We start from the raw sequence: 21,784 nt of genomic DNA on the forward strand, positions 1-21,784 counted from the left end.
AATCTCTTACGTAAAATATCACAATAGACCAATTAATTTCATACACATAAATAAATTCACAACAATTTAATTTAATGCTTACACGTGTAAAACATAAAAATAAGTGTAAATATATATGAAGATATCCAACATTTCTTACGTTAACAAGCTAACAAAAAAAAAACCCTATACAAATAAATACACGTTTCTCCCGACAGGTAGGTTATTACGTATCATTTCATGCCTGGTATTAGTGTTGACACACGCTCAATCATCAGCAATTTCCAATTACATTTAAAATTCATTCATCACGTCCAATAACTGGGTGGCGAGGGCTTTTTCGGTTCTCTGCTCTTTGATTAGATTCTGAACTGAACAAACCCATCCATCGCGCAACCACAAAAGGTCGGCGGGGCCACGTTGGACACTCGTTTCCCATTCGTTCCGCTGTCCAGAAATTTTTGCAATAAAATTAATCGTTCCAATAAAATTGGAGCCGAATAGAGCCGCCCATGCATGAACACTTTTTAATTGGGCCGCTCTTTTTGCTCCTTTTGCAGCCATCAATACGAGAAATCGAACTTGCGAAGTTCTTCTCACGTAAGTACTCCGAACCAGCAAAGTCCTTCTCTTTGTCTGACTACCGAACTTCCTAGAAAGTTATTGCAGATAATTAGTTACCTACGGGTCAAGCAACTTCAGCAGTTATCGAATAGCGAACGATTTATGAGCCAAAGGCGCCGCCGGACGCCAATTTAATAATCGCTGCTCCCAATCAAAAGTGAGCAATTGGTCGGGTGTAAACGTGGCCCCCGATGGATTGCATAAAAATCAGTGAAAAAACATGGAATAACGAGCCGAACAAACGAAAATATATTTCCCCATTTTCATTTTCGACAAGCAATCGGGTTTAATGGGTTGAGCGCGATTCCCACTTGAGTTTGTTCCATTTTGTTTCATTTGATCGCTTCGACGATTCATTGCGAGGTGCGGCATCGAACGGCGGTGTAATAAAAATGTTTTGGTTATTTCACCTATGAATAATGGCTCAATCCAGTTGTAACTCTCTGGGTATACAATGTTGTGATCCTGATGGTGAGTAAGCCAAAGAGTTGCCTGAGCTTACGAGGATGTAATACAATCATTTAACATATAGCTAATAGTAAGAGCTGAATTTGTCCCTCTAAAATATTAGAAACTGAAAAGATGCGTTATTTCGGCTTGTCCAACATGGCATTACAGTATAAAATAATTAATAAATAAACAAATTGTGAACTTGTTATTCTGCTGAAGTTAAGCGTTCATAAGGTGACATTCAGATGTCAACTTTACTGCAGCTGCATTTGAACGATGCGGCATCAGTTATGTCGCAACAGTAATGTCGCTGATCGTGATCGCTAAAGTAAAATTATCTTATACAAACCACCATTTTGGCATTTCAATTAGGTAATTTGTTCCACACAGTATATTGAAATTAAAAAAAAAAAAAAAACAAGATAACTTGGTAAGCAGATAAAAAGTTGATGTTATGATTGGATATAAATTTACTAGGCCGCAAAAGTTTCAAAAATTCACTAAAACATTAACTGACTAAAATATCTTTATGAAAGCCAATTATAAACTTTCTCGCGCAGAAGTTTTACAAATAGATTACAAATTAAGCACTTTGAAAGAGACAAAAAATCTTAGACATTGGCGACGCGACGTACCAGAAAAACTTAAAACTATTAGTCTTAGACTAAAAACCAATTCTATATCAAAAGCAATTGTAAAAAATGGAGCCATCGCGTAAAAGTAGGTACTAATATGTGGGTCCAAATCATATTGACAAGGAAAGTATACCTATCTTGCAGTGGCGTAGCGTGGGTCTCGGCCGCTCGGGGCGGATGAAAATTTTGCCGCCCCCTAGCTTACGTATTTCAATATAATAAGTGCGACTGAAATAGTTCAAATATATATATGATATTATTGGTATTTATTCTGAAATTTTGCCGCCCCCTAAAAGTGCCGCTCGGGGCGGGATGCCCCCCCCCCCCCCCGCCCCCACTACGCTACGCTACTGCTATCTTGAATTACCTGCCCGAACTTTAGATAATATTCGTGTATTCTTTACTGGGGGGTTAGTCAAAATGACAATCGTACCTACAATACAAATGCCAAACGAAAAGAAAAATGTATCGGGGTGACAAATGCTACGAAAAGTCACGTCATCTTTGGCTCAGCCCCCTGATTTCACTAACAGTCATTCCGAAATAGGTATTACTCAATTTTCTGCTGTTGAATATTTATTTTAGTAGTAAAATAAATCATATAATAATAAGTAAACAAATGTAAGTACATATTATTTAATTACTTATTAAAACTAAATTTTAATAAACTTACAATTTACTTATTTCTGGCTTTCAGTGTCAATAATCGAAGTCCCTGCACTTCTTTTATTAAGTTTTCCCACCCTTCAATGAAAATAACATTTTATCGATTCGATTCTCGTCAGTTGCATTCACAAAATATTCTTAGGACATAAAGCTGAAAAGGTAAGTTTATCATTGCAGTAAGTGGCGTATTCACCTATAAAGAAAATAAAATTGAATACATCAGCCCAGTGAGTGAACGATCTGGAATAATGATGTGCACAGCTGTTTCTCTAGTCACTAACTGCGAGTAGTGCGGGTTTTGTCTGGCACAGTGCAATGTTAGCAGTAGCGTCACTATTTTGTTGAATTACATTATGTTATATAACAGGAACTAGTATGCTTTTCTGACAATATGAATCCCTGGCTTTAGTATAAGTACTACACGGTCGCCCAAACATACGTTGACTTTTTTTTTACTGCGTTTGTTTGTTGTTTTATCATCATAAATTATATATGTTTGACATCGAAATGTAAGTTCGAATCAGCCTCCAGATAATAACTATTTGTAGCGGGCCAGGTACATTTTAAATAAATTTGTTGTTGACAAAATATTATTTTAACAAACGAAATTTTATTTGCATTGTGTCACTAGTACATAGTTAGAATTATTTACATACACATATGTACGGTTGTATTCAACTTTACATAGGTAGGTACTGAACTTTACATAATATGATAACATTCGATTTCGATTCCAACGCTTAAAAAATACTAACATTTTAATAAGTTCAAATCGAAAAATCAAAGACCTGTCGTGATTTAATTGTTACCCAACCACATAACCCTATGGGCCACCCCACACAAGCGTCTTTTTGAGCGTCGTCGTCTGGTCAGCGCTATAGAAAATGGCTTCGCCGCGTAGTTGCGCCAACGTTGCGTCGAGCAGCAGCCATAGCGTTGACTAGACGCCGACGATCGGGAGACGCTGGTTTGGGGTGGCTCTTGAAATAACAAAATCTTACCTTACTGCGACTCCCACATTGCGGGGTAGGTCAGGCCCGACGTGTCTCCACAATAATTTTATTAATATTACCCCCAGAAGCCTGTCACGCCCGAAGCCGCCGCTCGTATATCTTGAGACCGGGAAAAAATATGATATATCGAGAGGACGAGAGACGTAAGAGCTTTCCTTGGCTTCTCTTGAAGGGGCTTAGCGTCTTTTAGTGTTCTTAAAACCTTGCAAGTTACTTTAGTAAGTGAAAATGTTGGTAGCTGGAATGTTTGGTTTCATGCTAGTCGTAAACTGACTTAAGGGACCTCCTAGGTACTTTTAAGTGGTCTTCTTTATTGGAATATTATATGTAATATTTTAATACTTTGGCTTCAATGTTCAATGTTCTAATTTGAACATTACGGCCTGTCAAAAATTAGCTCTAGATATGATATGGATCGGATATATACATATACTAATATTTAAAAACTTTCGCGTTTTAAACACATATTAACTCACATTTATAGACGGGTCTATCGCGAAATTTATTTTATTACCTTTAATAGATAGACCCGTCTATAAATATGAGTTAATATGTGGATCGGATATGTCAGTGTCAAAAGTGAGAAGTTGCAGTTGCAGCGTTGTTCTTGCCGCCTATGTATCTGTCAATTTCCTTGATAAAATGAGAACCTAACTGCCGCGATTATGACATGACGTTCACTCGGTCACTCATTTTATACGACGGCGGTAACAACGATGCCACAAGAGTAATGCAGTTGTTATCCGAACGTCAGCCCATCACATATATCATCGTCAATAAGTTGACCTTGTATAATTTTATAAATTAAACACTCGAACCTCTTCAGTGTACACTCATCTAACCAAATAAAGCTAATATTCTTAAAGGATATTACCATTTAATATCGAGCAATCTCTTTCATGACTATCAAATATGTAGAGTAGAACAATTTGGCGGCGGAGGTATGCTATCATCACCAAACGCGTGGAAACTGTCGACTATATTACGGAGCTGATGTTTTTTATTAGCCCGCCTCACAAAAGGGGCTCGCAGGATTTTCGCGTAGGAAGGCATTTTTTTAGCCCACTTTAGGCGGATAGATGGGGTTATGAAGCTGGTCGTAGATCGTTGCTTAGTTTTAGGAAGAAGGTTGTAGTAACATATATCTATAAATTGTTTGTATTGTATGTAGGGTGACTATTATAGTTATTACTAGTACTATATGCCCAAGTCAACATATTAACAGTAACTATACGTTACTGCCTGCGACATAAATATGCGACGCACGTAATTGTATAAATAGCATGTAAGCAATAATAGCCTATAAATATGTGTTATGTTTAGATTTACTCTCTCTCTATACTTGGATACCGAGAATACAACACAACTTCGGTAATGTTTGGTTTTACTTAAACTCCATTTCGACCCTCCGACTACCAAGTCATCTCATGGCGACCCATACCAGAAGAGAACCAGGAAAGTGAAGAATACCACGGCGCACCGCATACGAGAATGAAGATAGAAGTCAAGGCAAGAAGATCACCCTAATGAAGATTCAAGTTGAAGAACCTATTTTTCAAGAAAGAAACTTCCTGCGCATTTTCAAGAAAGAACCTTCCTATTAGAACAGAACCCTCCCACGCATTTTGAAAACGAAAGAGAAGAAAGAAAAAGATGACCAAGAAACAAAACTCAAATTAAGAAGAGACGAAGAAGGAAGAAAGAAGAGCGTTGTCCAGGGTTATCCCGGCTCGCAATTCAAGAGGTGTCCAGGGTTATCCCGGCCCACATCAAGAGGTGTCCAGGGTTATCCCGGCCCATGCTCGAGGGAGTCCAGGGTTAGCCCGGCCCGTCATCGTCGTCGGAGCAGAGGCAGCCACATGCAGCGTCAGCGAGTGCCACATGGAGGTGCCAGCTCGCCAGCAGCGTCACGCGACCGCCCGCCCGTGCCAGCGCGGAATGCAGCGTCGACATAACCTACTTACGAGAGTACATTGCCCGCTACTAATGTAAGTTAGATATAACTTTATTATTATGTTTTATTATTTCGTCACGATATTTAGCGAATGATAGGTATCCTAATTTTAGCCATTGTATGTAATTAATTGTAGCCGCGAATTTATTATGCTAGCCGAATTACAGTCCATACGCGACAGATTAAATAAATTAAGAGAAGATATTGTGAAGTTAGGTCCAGAGAGGCGACGGAAAGAAATAGGTAGGAAGAAATTAGACGAATCGAACGAACTGCATAACCGTGCGGCGGATATTGTGTCTCAGTTACAGGAGCAAAAGGCAAACTTTGTGCCTTCGGAAATAGAGTTAGCTAATAAGCATATAAACGATATTATCGAGACTTACAGTAGGATAAAAATAGCATTACAATTTTTCGATACGGAATCTCAAACAGAGGTAAAAATGGCTAAGCCCAGTTTTGATGTCAAGACGGCCATCGCCTTGTTGCCCGTCATGACGGGGCAGGAGGATACCACTAAGCAGTTGATAGACGGCATTATAATGTACAGTTCCATTATTAATAGCGAAACTCAACAGGTTTTAATAGAGTTCGTCCTGAAAACAAGACTCTCGTCTAGCGCTAAGCTCAGATTAAAGACGTCATATACTAGCGTAGAATTACTTATCGCGGATATGCGTACATTCTTACTACCTAAAAAATCGTCCGAATCGATTCAGGCTCAACTGTACAGAGCTAGGCAAGGTAGGAGAACTATAGAGGCATTCGGAGCCGAGATCGAGGATCTTTTTGTCAATCTGACCATATCCCAGGCCGACGGTAACGATAGCAGGTACGATATACTTCGTCCACTGAACGAGAAATCAGCCATTAAGCGTTTTGCAGACGGTTTAGCAGATCCCAAGTTAAGTACCATAATATCATCTAGGCAATTTACGTCACTGCCCGAAGCGATCAGGACGGCCATCGACGAGCACAGCTCATCACCACAGCAGGAGCAGGTCCTACATTACGGGCGCAACCATTATCGTAATAATTACGGGAACCGGAACGCCCACTCCGCACGTTATAATAGGGGTCAACCTTTTAACATGCAAAGAAATACATTCGGGACACGATATTATTCTAGCAATAACCGTAGCGTAGGTATTTCGCAACACGTCCCGACAAATAGAGTTAAACGACCTGACAATTTCGCTGACAGTGCAGCTACAGTTCGCCGACCTGCGCGCGCGCCTGCTCGCCCGAATACGCGTGCGCAGCACATACAACCGTCACACGATGATGGAAAACCTATCAGGCAGTTTTTTCGTGACTAATATGAATAGCGCAATATTTAGTTATAATAAAGATAATTATAGCACAGTAACTTGTAGTGTAGGTAATGGATATAAGTTAAAGCTCCTGGCCGACAGCGGAGCAGCCCTGTGTGCTATTAGATACGAATATTTACAAAACAAACCCGATCTTTTTAAACAAATACAAGGATATAGCATTACCATTAATGGAGTATGTGGAGATTTAACTTCAGAGGGATATATATATTTAGAATTAGACTTTAACGGTTTCATTTGCGAAGAAAAGTTTCATGTTTTTAAGAATTTGCAATGCTCAGCCCAAGCAATTTTAGGAGAAGAATTTTTCAAACGTTACGATGCAGACATAAGTTATAAACGCAATGCATTAATTTTAGAGGACCGAGGTCAGTCCGTATCGATACCTATGCAAGTACATTCAAAGAATACGTATGTCCATAATATACCTCCGCGATGCGAAGTTATGACTCACATTACGTCACAACTAGACGATGATTGCGTAGTACTAGCCGAGGAAATGCAAGAAGGCGTTTTTGTAGCAGGTGTTATTTCAAGACCAGACAAAGGTCAAATACCCGTACGGATATTGAATACGACTGATAAGCCAGTTACTTTAGATTTATCAAAGTTAAAAGTAAACAGATTATGTAATTTTGATATTTGCAATTTTGACTCAAGGAAAATTAGCGTCAGTAGAGTAAAAACCTTATTAGATCTTTTAAATTTACACACTTATTTAAACACAGAGGAACAGTTAAGTATAGAGCAAATTTGCGCAAAATACGCAGATGTTTTCCATCTGCCAGGCGACAAGCTTACTACAACAAACTTGCTGGAGCACAAAATTAACTTAAAAGAAAATGCAAGCCCGGTATACGTAAAACCTTACAGGATACCACATGCCTTACGCAAAGAACTCCAAACTCAGATCCAAGATATGCTAGACAACGACATAATTGAAGAGACTACTTCCGAGTGGTCCAGTCCAGTTTTGCTTGTTCCCAAAAAGAGTGATAAGTTAGGAGAAAAGAAATGGAGATTAGTTGTCGACTATAGGCAACTAAATAATAAAATACAGGATGATAAATTCCCATTGCCCAACATAACAGAAATATTAGATTCCCTAGCAGGTAGCATATATTTTTCAAAGCTCGATCTTTCCCAAGGTTATTACCAACTAGCTTTAGACAAGGAATCCCGGAAATACACCGCGTTTACGACCGATAAAATGTATTCAATGAAGAGATGTCCCATGGGGCTCCGAACAAGCGGTAGTGTTTTCTCAAGGCTTATGACCATAGCCATGTCCGGATTAAATTACAAGCAATGTTTTATATACTTAGACGATTGTATTGTCATAGGAAAATCCATAACGTCACATAACCATAACCTTACTCAAGTTTTAGAACGTTTGAGGAGCGCGAATCTTAAACTAAATCCATTAAAATGCGAATTTTTACGTAAAGAGATAATGTATTTAGGGCACAAAATAACTTCAAAAGGAGTAGAGCCCGACCCAGCGAAAGTAGATGCATTAACCAAATACCCAAGACCAACGAATACAGACGAGGTCAAAAGATTCGTAGCATTTGCCAATTACTATAGACGGTTTATTCCAAATTTCGCGAACATAGCTTATCCCTTAAATCAACTTTCCAAGAAAAACGCAGTTTTTAATTGGTCTACAGAGTGTGAAGCAGCATTTTTAAAATTAAAAAATATTCTTACTAGTCCACAAGTCTTAGATTATCCAGATTTTTCGGAAAATAACACATTTACGTTACATACAGATGCATCAAAAATAGGATTAGGGGCAGTATTATCGAATGCTAGCGGGAAGGTAGTCGCGTACGCAAGTCGAAATCTTAAGCCAGCCGAAACGCGATACCCAATCATAGATTTGGAATTACTTGCCATAGTTTGGTCGACAAGACATTTTAGACCCTATCTCTTCGGGAAAAAGTTTAAAATTGTCACCGACCATAAACCATTGATTTATCTTTTTGGAATGACTGATCCTTCGAGTAGATTAACCAAATTTAGGTTGTATTTAGAAGAATTTAATTTTGATATCGAGTACATTCCGGGGCGAAACAATGCAGCTGCAGACGCATTGAGTCGCTTACCGATGAATAGTGAAGATTTAAAAAATATTAGAACAAACGTTGTATCAGTCATGACCAGAGCCCAATCACGGAAACAGCGCGCGCAACAAACTTGCGATCAAGGTGACTTAGCGACAGATGTACCCGCAAACGATAGGCTTGATCAACCTAGAGTTGTGGAAATCATCAAAGCACCAAAAAATTGTATTGAACTCATATTAAGTTCCAATTATAAGTTAAGTAAGATATGTCAAAATAAAATAATGAGTAGTAAAGGAAATTTTGAGTACGTACCAAGCAAATCATGCATATATCTAACATCCCGATCGTTATCTACCGTAGGCGTGTTAGCGAGGGAATTAGAGGAATTTTGCAAGAAGCAATGCATAAATGAAGTTATAATAATAAAAGATAAACGAAATGCGCAAGAAATAAATGAATTTTTAGCTAGCTACAAATGTGATATTCCTAGGATCCTTGTAACAAAAGGTGTTACGAAAGTATACGATAAAGAGGAAATAAGAGTTATTTTGAACGATTTCCATCTATTACCCACGAGTGGCCACGCGGGGGTTAATAGAATGTTAAACAATATAAGACGTCATTACTTCTGGCCAAGAATGAGCCACGATGTATACGAATACGTAAAGAAATGTGCACATTGTCAACATAACAAACACACTAATAAATACACTAAGGAACCAATGATGATAACTACAACACCAAGTTCATCCTTTGAAAGAGTTTCTTTAGATATTCTAGGACCTTTAGAAGTAGATAATTATAACTATAAGTACGTATTAACAATTCAGTGTGAACTGACTAAGTTCGTCGAAGCATACCCTTTAGAGAGGAAAGACACTGAGTCTGTAAGCAAAGCATTTGTAAATAATTTTATTTTAAGATATGGCGTACCAAGCGACATCATAACGGATCAAGGTACCGAATTTATGTCCAGTGTATTTAGCGATATTTGTAGATTATTAGGTATAAATAAGCTACACTCGACTGCTTACCACCACGAAACTATAGGAGCACTCGAGAACACGCACAAGAACCTAGGAGCTTACCTTAGGATACAATGTAGTAATAACCGCACAGACTGGAGTACCTGGTTAAGCTATTGGTGTTTTTCGTATAATACCACCGTACATACCGAGACGCAATATACGCCATTCGAATTAGTTTTCGGCAAACACTGTCGTTTACCGAATAATTTAATTTCTTCTGTCGACCCTCTCTATAATTATGATAGTTATACTAAAGAATTTAAGTATAGGTTACAAAGAGCTCAGTCAGAAGCTAGAAATAATTTAATGTCTAGTAAAGTAAATAGAAAATTAATGTACGATAAGAAAATGAATTCTGTACAATATAAACCAGGAGACTTAATACTTTTAAAAAATCAAGTAGGCGATAAATTAGACTCCATTTATAACGGACCTTACAAGGTCATAGAAGATATCTCACCGAACGTTAAGATATTAAAAAATAATCAGGTTTATATAACTCATAAAAATAACACTAAAATGTATTTTGAAACTAAGTAATAACTAGATTATTATTATATTCAATTAAAATTAGAAAAAAATGTAAATGCAACTGCGTGTGTCACATTTTTTTTCTCCTTTGTGGGGGTGAAGGGTAACTTTCCAGGGAGGTGTACTATATGCCCAAGTCAACATATTAACAGTAACTATACGTTACTGCCTGCGACATAAATATGCGACGCACGTAATTGTATAAATAGCATGTAAGCAATAATAGCCTATAAATATGTGTTATGTTTAGATTTACTCTCTCTCTATACTTGGATACCGAGAATACAACACAACTTCGGTAATGTTTGGTTTTACTTAAACTCCATTTCGACCCTCCGACTACCAAGTCATCTCAGGCTACTCCTAACAAATCAGATAGAAACAAGCCAATAGAAGTCTTATTATTAAGAGTGGCCAGTTGTTGGGTAGTGGCACATTACTATAGCAATCACCCTAGGTGCCTAGGTAACTTAGGTTGGTCTTAATTTCTGTTTCAATGAATGATAACTGTTTTACATTAGTCGGAGTTCAATGGCTTAAGAACTAGCAGAGGGTATCGAATCACTATTATAAGAACGTTCGTTTTATACGCACTTGGCTGTTCCAAAGTCAATACATAAGCACTTCATACTTTCTTTTTCTTATACTAGTTCTATCACCCCAAAAAAGGCTGAGTATAATTGTATTGAATAATTTTACTCGTACTTACACAATTGGTTTGCCAGACTATAATTTTTCTTTTTCTTCATAGACAAAAGCATGTTGAGGCAATCTTATATGCTCTTAGCTAACGAAACAAAGGTGTCAACAGGACGACATAAGTCAACCGTTCGGAATATGCCTGTGGTGGTCTAAAATCTTGGGTTCAAGCCTTGTCATATATAGAGCAGAAAAAAATCGTTCTCGAAAAGAATGCAGAAATATGACTGAAAAATTCGGTCACGATCCTCTTTCAAACACAGTCGAAAGATTAAACTTGGTACTACATTTAGATACGTTTAGATCCAACCCCCTTTTAATCTGGGCCGTCCTAAAAAGTACCTAAAATAAGTCTAGACTAGCTAACACAAATTCCCAACGTAAACCAACTAGCAAAAAGCCAAAGAGACATAACTTTAAATTAGGTAACCAAGTTAACTCAAAGTGTAGGTATGATAACATTAGGTACACGAAAAGCACGAACTCCGTTTTAAGTGAAAGCGTTTGAACTGTAACTTTTGTTAATTACGAAGTTTAAGTATGCTCTCAGGGATTGCATGTTGCCAGTAATAATAACATTTTTCATTGCTTGACAGTATGCAAATAAAGCGTTGCAATTTGTACAAAAATTCACCTTACCCTATGCTCAGAGTGTACTTTGGGGGAAATAGGAAATAATGTTGTTCACGTGATTTACTGCCCCCGGCTATTAAATAAGCCATGACCATGTTGCCGTTTGCTTATGACGTCATAGTTTATTTTTACCTTGACATAAACTATGTTACTGGTGAATTCACGCTAGTGTGGATGAAATGAACGAAATTAATGATAGATCAGTCCGATTGTGTTGTTTCTAGTTTGTTCTAGTTTTACTTTATGTGTAAGATATTAATCTACAGTACCATAGAGAAATAAGTAAGCTTAGATTGCTCTATTCATGGGTAAAGAAACTATTTATAATAAGTTTCAGCTTTGCGAAAGCTTATTTAGAATAATATTTAGGCAAAACTAAATATTACGTTATAAGTTAGTTTAAAACTTGTTCGTAATAAGTTTTACCATACTTCCCATACAACATTAATATAATGCTAATTAGCCATATATACAGAATAAGCACTCTAAGCTTTAGTAGGCACTTATTTTAAAAAAAAATTGTATGACAGTACGTAACCTACAGTAGGTACGTCTTCGTGCTTAAATATTCTGACGGATACACAAGAAACGTCATTAAGATTTTAAAATCTCATTGTTCTATAATATAAGTATGCCTGTAAAATCAAAATATTTTAAAGTTAATTCGATATTATTTCATTTGGTACACGACGACAAAACCAGAGGCAACTAAATAGGTCACAATCAGCATTTATTTATAGGTACATATACAACCTACATAGTATTCAAAAATACATAAAAGTATGATGAAAAGGACCACTTGCTCTAACACGGCGTTAACTGACGAGTCAAAAGAATTCCCAAGCGATTTATTTGACAATAATGAAAAAAAAAAACTAGAAACAGCTCTGTGAATGACACAAAAACGCTCCGAAATTGTCGAGGGAAATAGAAAATTTGTGCATAGTGCGTTTGGAACTCGTCGACATCAGAGCGGCGAAATGTAGTGAGATGAACGTGAGGTTGTGTCGGGTCGACCCAACTATACTACCGTGTTATTCCTAAAGGTCTTAAGTCGCTGGAATTCATATGACACATACGTCTATTTTTTATAAGAAGGCAGTACGGTTCGTCATTAGGCGGGTCACATAGCCACGAGCCACACATGTCGTGTCGCGCTCCCACCACTCACAACCACGTTCGACACCAGGCGTTATACTTTAGTGCCCCACGACACGACACGTAACCATTATACGCAAACCCCCAATCTAATATGATTTATATTTCCGATACATTATGCGTGACATTTACCGACGAAACTCGACTTGTCTGAACAGCTTTATTGTGAAATTATTCTAAGTCAAACGCGGCGGTGACATCGAATAAAGGAGCGGGGCTCATTTGGAATTTCATTTCTTCGCTCTTATCTTAATGCGCCGCGGCGTTGTGTCGCGTTAGGTGGGATTTCTGTTTTCCTTTTATTTTTATTGAAGGTTTCACAAAGCAGAATGGAGGCATCTAACTTGTAAGCTTTAACTACACACAAGAACAATGAATAGGGATACGAGGCCATTGAAATACCTCGTCGGTCGGCAGATTTTTTTAATATATCATGACTAAATGATCTTGACAAATGCAGGCAAGGCTCACTTCGCGATTTCGTTGCTTTGCTACAAGTACCTAAAAGTACATCCGTTCCACACCAATTTTGGGGAAAGCCATAAGCCGCGCGTGGCGCTGTCGCCACCTAGCGGCCATATCTGTGCAGATCGTAAAAGACGCGTTTTGTTAGAGAGCGAGCCTTCTGTACCTAGTACTATTATTTATTCTGTGACAAATGCAAGTTTCTAGTCTGGAAAGCCCTACGGGTCATTATAAAATACTTACTCACAGTTTTTTAGAAATTATGGCACAAAAGCGAACTTACCCAAATAAGGAACAGAAACCTGTCGAATCCCACGATATGACGTCACCCATAAGCGTTCTGGCTCAAATATGAGCCGCTGGGAGCTGACAGATTAACCCGCACTGATAAATCTTAAAATAATTTCGAATTTATTCCCTCTCTGAACGCCTTTCTTCAAGATTTGTACCTACCTCAACAACCCGGAAACTCAAAATCATTATAAGCCTTTGATGTCCGTTTGAGGCAAGACCCTTCTTACAAACAGCCAAGGGCGCCAAGTTGATTTCTATAAGTAATTTATTAAATGCTAAGTTAATTCTGAACCCGGAAGTGAGACGACGAAGGTCGTTGATAGACTTTAATGGAGTCACGACCCGAAGCAGCGGGGCAACGAGTTATAAAATGAATTCGTTTTATTTGTTACGGTCAACTTACCCTACTTTCAAGCTCTCGGCTGTTTTGTCTGATAAAAAGAAGATTATACACAAATATAACATATAATTTTATATACCATCTGCTAACAAATCATTACTTTGTTTTGATTGTCGCAGTGTATTTTAAGATTTCTTTTCTGACATTAAAGTTTCTATGATAATAGAAAATTCTATAATAAGATTGAAACCCGTACCTATTTTTTCCACCGCTGATCTAAGTCAAATCTTCTTACCGGACACTAAATTTGCCTATCAACAAAAAAGCGGGACTTAAATGCATTCTGGTAAGCGCTGCGTGTCAATCGCCCAATATTACTTTTAGGCTTGGCCATGGAAAATGCGGCAGTATATATGTACATTGAAAATCGCTACTCACATATTTTGTCTCTCTTAAGAAACTGAAATCGTCGAGTCCACATATATTTCAAACCACTCACAAACGCATTTCTTTCATTTGCAGCATAAAAGCGCCTCTTAAAATGCATGCACTCGCCAAGAATAAATTCCCGCACTGCATCTTACACTTCAAAGAACCTCGGAGTTGCAGAAAATAAAAACTAATTTGTGGGCCAAATCGTATGCATAAAACATTACTCGGGTCTCGGCAAACTTCCGTTTCTGAACACAAAACTAAGTGAATATCTCTGTTTTACACCGTTATGGTATTTAGATTTCTTTCCCCAACAAAGACATGAATATAAATAGACTTAATATTAAAGCGCCATTCCACGCCACCAAATAATCCCTTTTTCTTTTTGCGCTCTGTCGTCGTGTTGGGGGCAAGTAATATGCACCATCAGTCATACTTAGGAGGAATTTTCAATTTACTTCCGTGAGTTCTAACCTAATAAAGATGGATTACTTGGTTTCGGTAACCTTGCACGTGGTATCGAGCGAATGGCTTGTCGAGTTTTGAGAGTGCTATAAAGTTTACGACACACTTCAGCTAACTAGTTAATTTAAAACAATTCGAGGAGCTCGTAGCAGTAAAAACTGCAAGTTTCGCCAGGCTAGTTAGAGTACCTAGGTGTAGTTAGAGCATTATTTTTTATGTTATTAGTGCAGGATTAAGAGTAGAGTATTAAGTTTGATGCTTTGCGGATTAATACGTTAGCTAACTCCGTAGCTTAGTTAGGGGTGTTAAATGAGTATTCTATAATATTATTATTTTTACAATATAAATATTTATATTATGAGTACTTATACGATGTTTTGAACGTAAGAAGTGCCGTATAATTTAAGGCCCTCGTTGTTCATACGATGATCTATAAAAACTTCGTAATTTATAAAAATGCTTTTATATTTCTATTACTGAACTAATCTACCAAAAACTATCTAAAGTATAACGAGAGCAATTTTACTTAATTTTCCGAATTTTTCATCATGTAAGTTGATGATATGAATGTGTCGCCATGTCCATCTGTCTGTCTGTCCGTATATCCGTCCGCGTCTTGGCTCACTGACTGTTAGTGCTAGAAAGCTGCAATTTGGTACGCGTTTATAAATCAATCAAAATATGGCAAAATATGATATTAAAAAAAATCTTTTAGAGTATGTCTCCTACGCGCAAAGTGGGGGTGAATATTGTTTTGCTTGCGAAACCGCGTCTGAATAATTTCGGTGATTGCATAGTCTAATGAAACATGGTCTTCTCTTCCCAGAGTGACACAAGCCTACGTCACAATAACATTGCCACTTTATATAGCGTTATAGCATATTATCATATAGCGCTGTCGCATGATGACGTAGGCTTGTGTCAGTCACGTGGTCAAGGTCAAGTCGGAAGAGAGTACCAGGCGGAGTATATTATTATACCATGGGTGATTGATAGCGATAAATATTGGCCAAGTTTGGTTTGTACGACTATTGAAACACTTACTGTATGTCATAAGGACGTACAATGGTATATCAGTTATATATTATTTAATTAAAAGGGACATTTCATAAAAAATGTGACATCATTAAGGGGACGGTATATGACGTTTTCGATTTAGACCTCACTTTGTGCAATCAATTTGTTCAATGAATGATTAATAACTGCATTAAATTATACGTAAATCTGTTCACGAAGAAGCCGTGTACCGGCTCTTCACGCCATATTTTTTTTTATTTCCTGTAATTCTCTACAAATCGACACTAAAAGTGTCCAAAAATCAAAATATGGAGTTCCGTTTGAGCAAGACGCATTACAGTTTTGTCTTTGACAGTAATTGAGTTGTTGTCGGATTTTGAAGGCTAGATAACTAAACTACCAGATTATTATCTACTTATATTTTTACTCACAAATACAACACAGAAATTCAATCCCAAATGTAAACTTTCGTATAATTTCCATACATTGACGACATCACTCAAAACTCTTCTTCGAGTCAGATGGCCGTTGGCCTTGCATCGAAGCAGACGTGTACGTCGTCATAGCTCGTTTTTGACATTAATAAAGACATTTCATCATATACGCATACGAAATGTATACCAGTAGATAAATTGTATTTCATAAAATAGGGTAAATAAATATAATCACGTCGAGCTCCAGTCAAATTTTAAATGTGAGTTGTTGTTATTTACGGGTCGTAACGGTCGAAAACAGCAGTAAATTATCCTAAAACAATACGATTACAATCTAATTTAAGTAACTTGTTCCTTCAAAACCCGCTTAAAATGAAAAAAGTTTAAAGACTCGTTTTACTGATTGGGATTGATTTTCATTATGCTGGTATCAATTTTGCGTCATTATAAAAATGTATATGACTTCTGTACGTCAATGACTTTTGATGTCAATTAATTGTAATCTTGTATTTATGTTAGAGAATATTATATGTTCATTTAAATATTACTCATCTATTAATACGAAGCGTAATTCGTTTAATACCTAAAGACTTGCAGTGTCTACACCTACTTTGTTGACGTTCGTTCCGTCTATGTATGCGATTACGTAACGTGCTGTTCTGATAATCTTCAAGAATCAAGATAATTAATAACGGCAAGACCAGCATTTAGTACCAGCGTGTTTTGCGGATTTGGAGACCGAGATGAAGCTTACAGGCCAATATCGCTGCGGCCTGGCCTGCTTATTGTTATGTGTATAAATCGAATGTTATATTAATTTACTATAAAAAACAATGTTTTATTTCAATGACATTCTGTGCGTAGAGGTATGTATGTTTCGGTGATTATAAGAATTATGTCCACACAAAAATCGTGCATAGCAGAGACTGCATTATTTCTTTACGGTATAAGCGGTAAGGAAAAACTCATTGGTATCCTGGCTCGTACCAATGAGTTTTTCGGAACTTATGTACGAAATATCATTTGATATTTACCACTAGCTTTTCGGTGAAGGAGGAAACATCGTGAGGAAACCTGCATACTCGTAGTGCATACATTTGCGAAGAAATTCAAAGCTGTGTGTGAAGTCCCCAATCCGCATTGGGCTAGCGTTGAGATTATTGTCTATACAGGGTGGTCCAAACCGTGACGTCCAAAAATCGTGGGCTATCATAATGTACCCCATATGTATGTTAGCCGATTTTTCGTAGTTTTCAAGTTATGATTTTTTAAGCTTTTAACTTTTCCTATGTAGGTAATATTCTCCGACCGTCCTTAGTCTGGGACCGGTCTGAAAACCAGCGCCGGGCACCTAGGCCCGGCACACGCTGAGACTGGAACCCTTTGCCTAATACAAAGATCTTCTCACTTTTGTTTTGTATATGATAACAACTGTTTTATTTTATTATGTAAGTAATTCTAACTCTATTTTATGTTCATGTATGTGGCAATAAACAATTCTTATTCTTATTCTATTCTTATTCTTATTCCTATGAAATTCCGGGGTTCCCATACAGAGTGGCTGAAAAATAACTGCATTCCGTTGCCAGGGAGGTGTTGGGATTATACTGAGCAACTTTTATTATGGGACCAACCCCGAAATCGCGAAAAAAAAATTGGCTTTTTATACATTTTGGCTAGTCCATTTTCTATGGAAGGGTAATTTTTTTTCGCGGTTTCGGGGTTGGCCCCATTGTAAAAGTTGCTCAGTATAATCCCAAAACCTCCCTGGCAACGGAAATGCAGTTATTTTTTAGCCACTCTGTATTGGAACCCCGGAATTTCATATGAAAAGTTAAAAGTAAAAAAAAATCATAACTCGATAACTACGAAAAATCGGCTAACATACATGGGGTATATTCTGATAGCCCACGACGTGAGGAATCTAAAAAAAAATTTTTGGACGTCAAGGTTTGGACCACCCTGTATATAGGCTGAATTATTATTATTATTTATAGGCGGTACGGTACCGTTATTATTTATCAATACCGCTTCGTTTTGAAGGTACTATACCTGTTGAAATATAAAGTACGGTACCGGTATAAAATTGCAGCAGGTACAACAATTTTTTATAGGTGTACAGTCAGCTGCAGAGAAAAGGTACCACCCCTGCATACAATCTTCTATGCAGGGGTGACCTGCAGCTGACTGTACCTAAACCATCACTGACCGAGCGTAGGCGAAGGTCTCCGTTTCAGCTTGGGCAAAAATACTTTCGTTTGTTCGAATGTTCTCCTTTGCATATCACATTTCTCAAATATCTCGAGAAAATTTGTAAGCAGGTTCGGTAGTTGGATATAATTACTCGGTTTCTTTTTTTTTTATAAGTTCTAATAGGCAGAGATTGTCATAAAGGACTTAAGCGACAGTAGGGTCTGTGGTACTTAAGACCATTGTGATTATTCGTAGTGTCCGACCGAAGATTCGGTTTCGGTTTCGGTTTCGGCCAGTTTCGGCCATAAAATCATGTTTCGGCCGTAGTTTCGGTTTCGGCCAAAAAACGGCCGAATCTTTCGGCCTGGCCGAAACATACGAAATAGTACTTCGTATTATGAAACTAAACTATGTGACAAAGACCAAAAGTTGGGGAGCAAGTAGGACAACAATATTTATATATACAGAAATTTGTGTTTCGGTCGGACACTAATTATTAGGTACTTACTGATTACGCTGCGCCGCGTGGAACGTGAGGTGCGTTGGGGTAAGTACATACAAATCATTCAAGAAAAAAATCCCTTTTAAGATCACTCGTGTGTCTGCCCCTAATAGACTAATTCAATTGAAATTTGGTACACATTTTTCACATATGACAAAGAGTCGGTGATCCAAAGATGGACTAGTAACGTAAATAAATAAACTTTTAACTTTGCGGCCATTTTTTTGTATCGTGTGATATATCAGATATTAAATTGTAAGATATTTACTAATAATAAGCATTGGTCACGTAAATTATTTTTAGTCTTTTTTTGCAAGTATGAATGATATAGAAAATTATTTCAATTATTTTTAAAATTAAGCCTATCCAAAGGCGACTTGGAAGATGTGTCATGGGGATCTATATTCGTTGGGTGAAAAACAAGTTTTTTTGTCTAATTATCGTTTAAAACACAATCGATCGGCAATAACGCGGGCACATAAAACAAAAAACTTCTTTTTTCACTCATAAAAGTCCTTAAACCTAATAAGAGCTAAACAAAAACAAGTGCGAGTCGGACTCGCATTCTAAGGGTTCCGTATATTAAGTCCGTCTCACGCTTGACTGCACATTTCTTATAGATTTTCCTGACATATATAGGTAAAGAACTACTTTGTGTATTTTTTTCAAAATTTTAGATCCAGTTGTTTCGGAGAAAGTGGGCGGAGAATGATCATTTTTTGCCTATTTTCATGAATAACTGCTGAACTATTAATCCTAAAATTATAAAAAATATATATCTTTGAGATTCTTACAATGAGCTCTTTTATTTGATATGTAACACTATATAGTTTAAAAAACATATTTTTTAATTTTTTCATTTACCCCCCCCCCCCCCCCCCAAAATGGCTACCGTATTTCAAATTCTCTAAAATACATTTTATTTACGTTACACGTCCATCTTTGGGTCACAAATTTAATGTATTGTTTCTCTTTCTCCTTTCAATGGAACGTTTTTACAGTTTCTGTTCCTCAAAAGAGGTCAGTGGTTAACACTAAACTCAAAACGCTATCTTAAAAAAACTTGATGGGTCAATGACCTGTCCCAGTAAAGTGAGGTAGTGTGCGTGAAGTGCGCTTGTGTGTGAAATGGGGTAAATTGACAGAATCTGAAAATTTACCCACCTCTACCGTCACCTTAACTCACAAAACTGAGTCGCTAACTTCTAATTAATTGCATAACTTTATAGAACTAATTCAAGTACCATCGCCCACGCTCAACTGTCCATCGGTGGACCTTATGCCTTTGTAATAAGGTCCACCGATTATATGGACAGTTAAGAGTGTTGTTGTTTGTACACAAATGAAATTTATAATATGAATAAGCTTTTACAGTATATAGCAGACCAATATTGCTAAAATATAAACCGCACATTGTTCAACATTATTCACAGTCCATGCGGTATTAATTAATTTTAAACAACAACAATTTAAACAGTATAAACCTAGTAAGTTATTACTTATTACATTAGCATGATTTATCGTGGATTGATTGTATAGGTAATATATTTCAATAATTTGGACTTTAGCTTCTTGTACAAGTTTTAGTGAAATAAGGGCTTATTTAGACGGCGCGCGAACTCGTATGCGATTTTAGTTACATTGCGGACCATTGAGGTGACATTAATAATTAATAAAACTCACATGCGAGTTTTCGTACCGTCTAAATGAGCCCTAAATCAAATAAGTAGGTAGGTACTAATCTTTACTGTTAATGAGCGTCATGCTAGCCGGCGCCGTAATGCGTACGAATAATCTGTTGTGGTTTATAGATATTTGCGTTATGGCGTTTATTCGTTCAGTAAGTAATAATGCTATAATGCAGTCTGATTTCCTAACGCCCATTCAGTAACATATTGACAACAAGAAATAACTATCGGATTAGACCTCTCCATTAGTATTCTGTACGATCGAACAAACCAAATTATTTTGTTTAATATTTACCAGCGACCCGCCCGGCTTCGCACGGGTTAACAAATTATACATAAACCTTCCTCTGGAACACTCTATCTATTAAAAAAACCGCATCAACACCCGTTGCGTAGTTTTAAAGATCTAAGCATACATAGGGACTAGGGACAGACAGCGGGAAGCGGCTTTGTTTTTACACGACTACCCAAAAAAAAGAGTATTGTTTTATATTATGTAGTGATGATCAATGTCATTTGAAAGTCTGTTCCCGTGTACTCGCTATGGCCACTTTTTCATAAACCGTAGTCATGTATTTAAATGCACTGTTTCCATTGTTCCAGTATCCACGGTGGACGTGGACGCGGTGCTTGGTCGCACGGCGTCACTGCCGTGCGACGTCGCGCCGGATGCCGCCGAAGACCGAGTGTACATGGTGCTCTGGTTCCGAGCTGGCAAGGCTACAGGCGGGAAACCTATATACAGGTGAGTCCAATCTATAACAAATAATATATATAGCTACTTACATAATTATAAATCCAGTATACGTATATATGGCTATAGAGTCCTATAGCCGCGCGGCATTTCTTGCCACATCGATCGCACACAAAACGCGAGTCCGCTGGAGGTGGCAGAGCACGACGAAGACTTTTCTGCTTCAGGCTTTCAAGCCAGTATGTTATATACGAACATAAAATAAAAATAAAAAATAAAAAAAAATAGCCAGTAATGCATGTTTAATTAAGCATTTTTCGTTGACTAAGTAAATTTTATATTAGGTATAGGAAATTTATTTATCCGATCGCTCTCTAAACTTGTGTCACATATATTGTAACTAGCCCTAGCACAGGCCCCGGTCTTTTTGGGCTGTTACTGCACACTATGTCTTTAAACGCTGGCTTCAATTAAAATGTATAATTAG

At 37.4% G+C, this 21,784-nt stretch overlaps 2 protein-coding genes across 3 annotated transcripts in view; both read left to right on the forward strand.

Annotated features, from left to right (window-relative positions):
- LOC134655966 (neural cell adhesion molecule 1-like) overlaps nt 1–21,784 on the forward strand; it is a 133,219-nt gene that overhangs the window by 1,325 nt on the left and 110,110 nt on the right. For both annotated transcript variants that reach the window (XM_063511480.1, XM_063511481.1), the window contains exon 2: nt 21,207–21,348. In XM_063511480.1, the coding sequence (XP_063367550.1) occupies nt 21,207–21,348 (142 nt within the window). The remainder of the gene's footprint in view (nt 1–21,206; nt 21,349–21,784) is intronic.
- LOC134656018 (uncharacterized) lies at nt 5,765–7,581 on the forward strand. Its single transcript, XM_063511534.1, has 3 exons — nt 5,765–6,350; nt 6,526–6,621; nt 7,529–7,581. The coding sequence occupies exons 1-3, from the start codon at nt 5,765–5,767 to the stop codon at nt 7,579–7,581; spliced, it is 735 nt and encodes a 244-aa protein (XP_063367604.1).

Source organism: Cydia amplana, chromosome 17 (genome assembly GCF_948474715.1).
Source record: "Cydia amplana chromosome 17, ilCydAmpl1.1, whole genome shotgun sequence".
In the NCBI taxonomy this organism is placed as follows: Eukaryota; Metazoa; Arthropoda; class Insecta; order Lepidoptera; family Tortricidae; genus Cydia; species Cydia amplana.

Coding starts and splice junctions, on each gene's coding strand:
- LOC134656018 (XM_063511534.1), top strand. CDS start 5,765: ATGGCTAAGCCCAGTTTTGATGTCAAGACGGCCATCGCCTTGTTGCCC. Junction 6,351..6,525: donor TTACGGGCGCAACCATTATC/GTAATAATTACG, acceptor TTTCGCTGACAG/TGCAGCTACAGTTCGCCGAC. Junction 6,622..7,528: donor GATGATGGAAAACCTATCAG/GCAGTTTTTTCG, acceptor AAAACCTTACAG/GATACCACATGCCTTACGCA.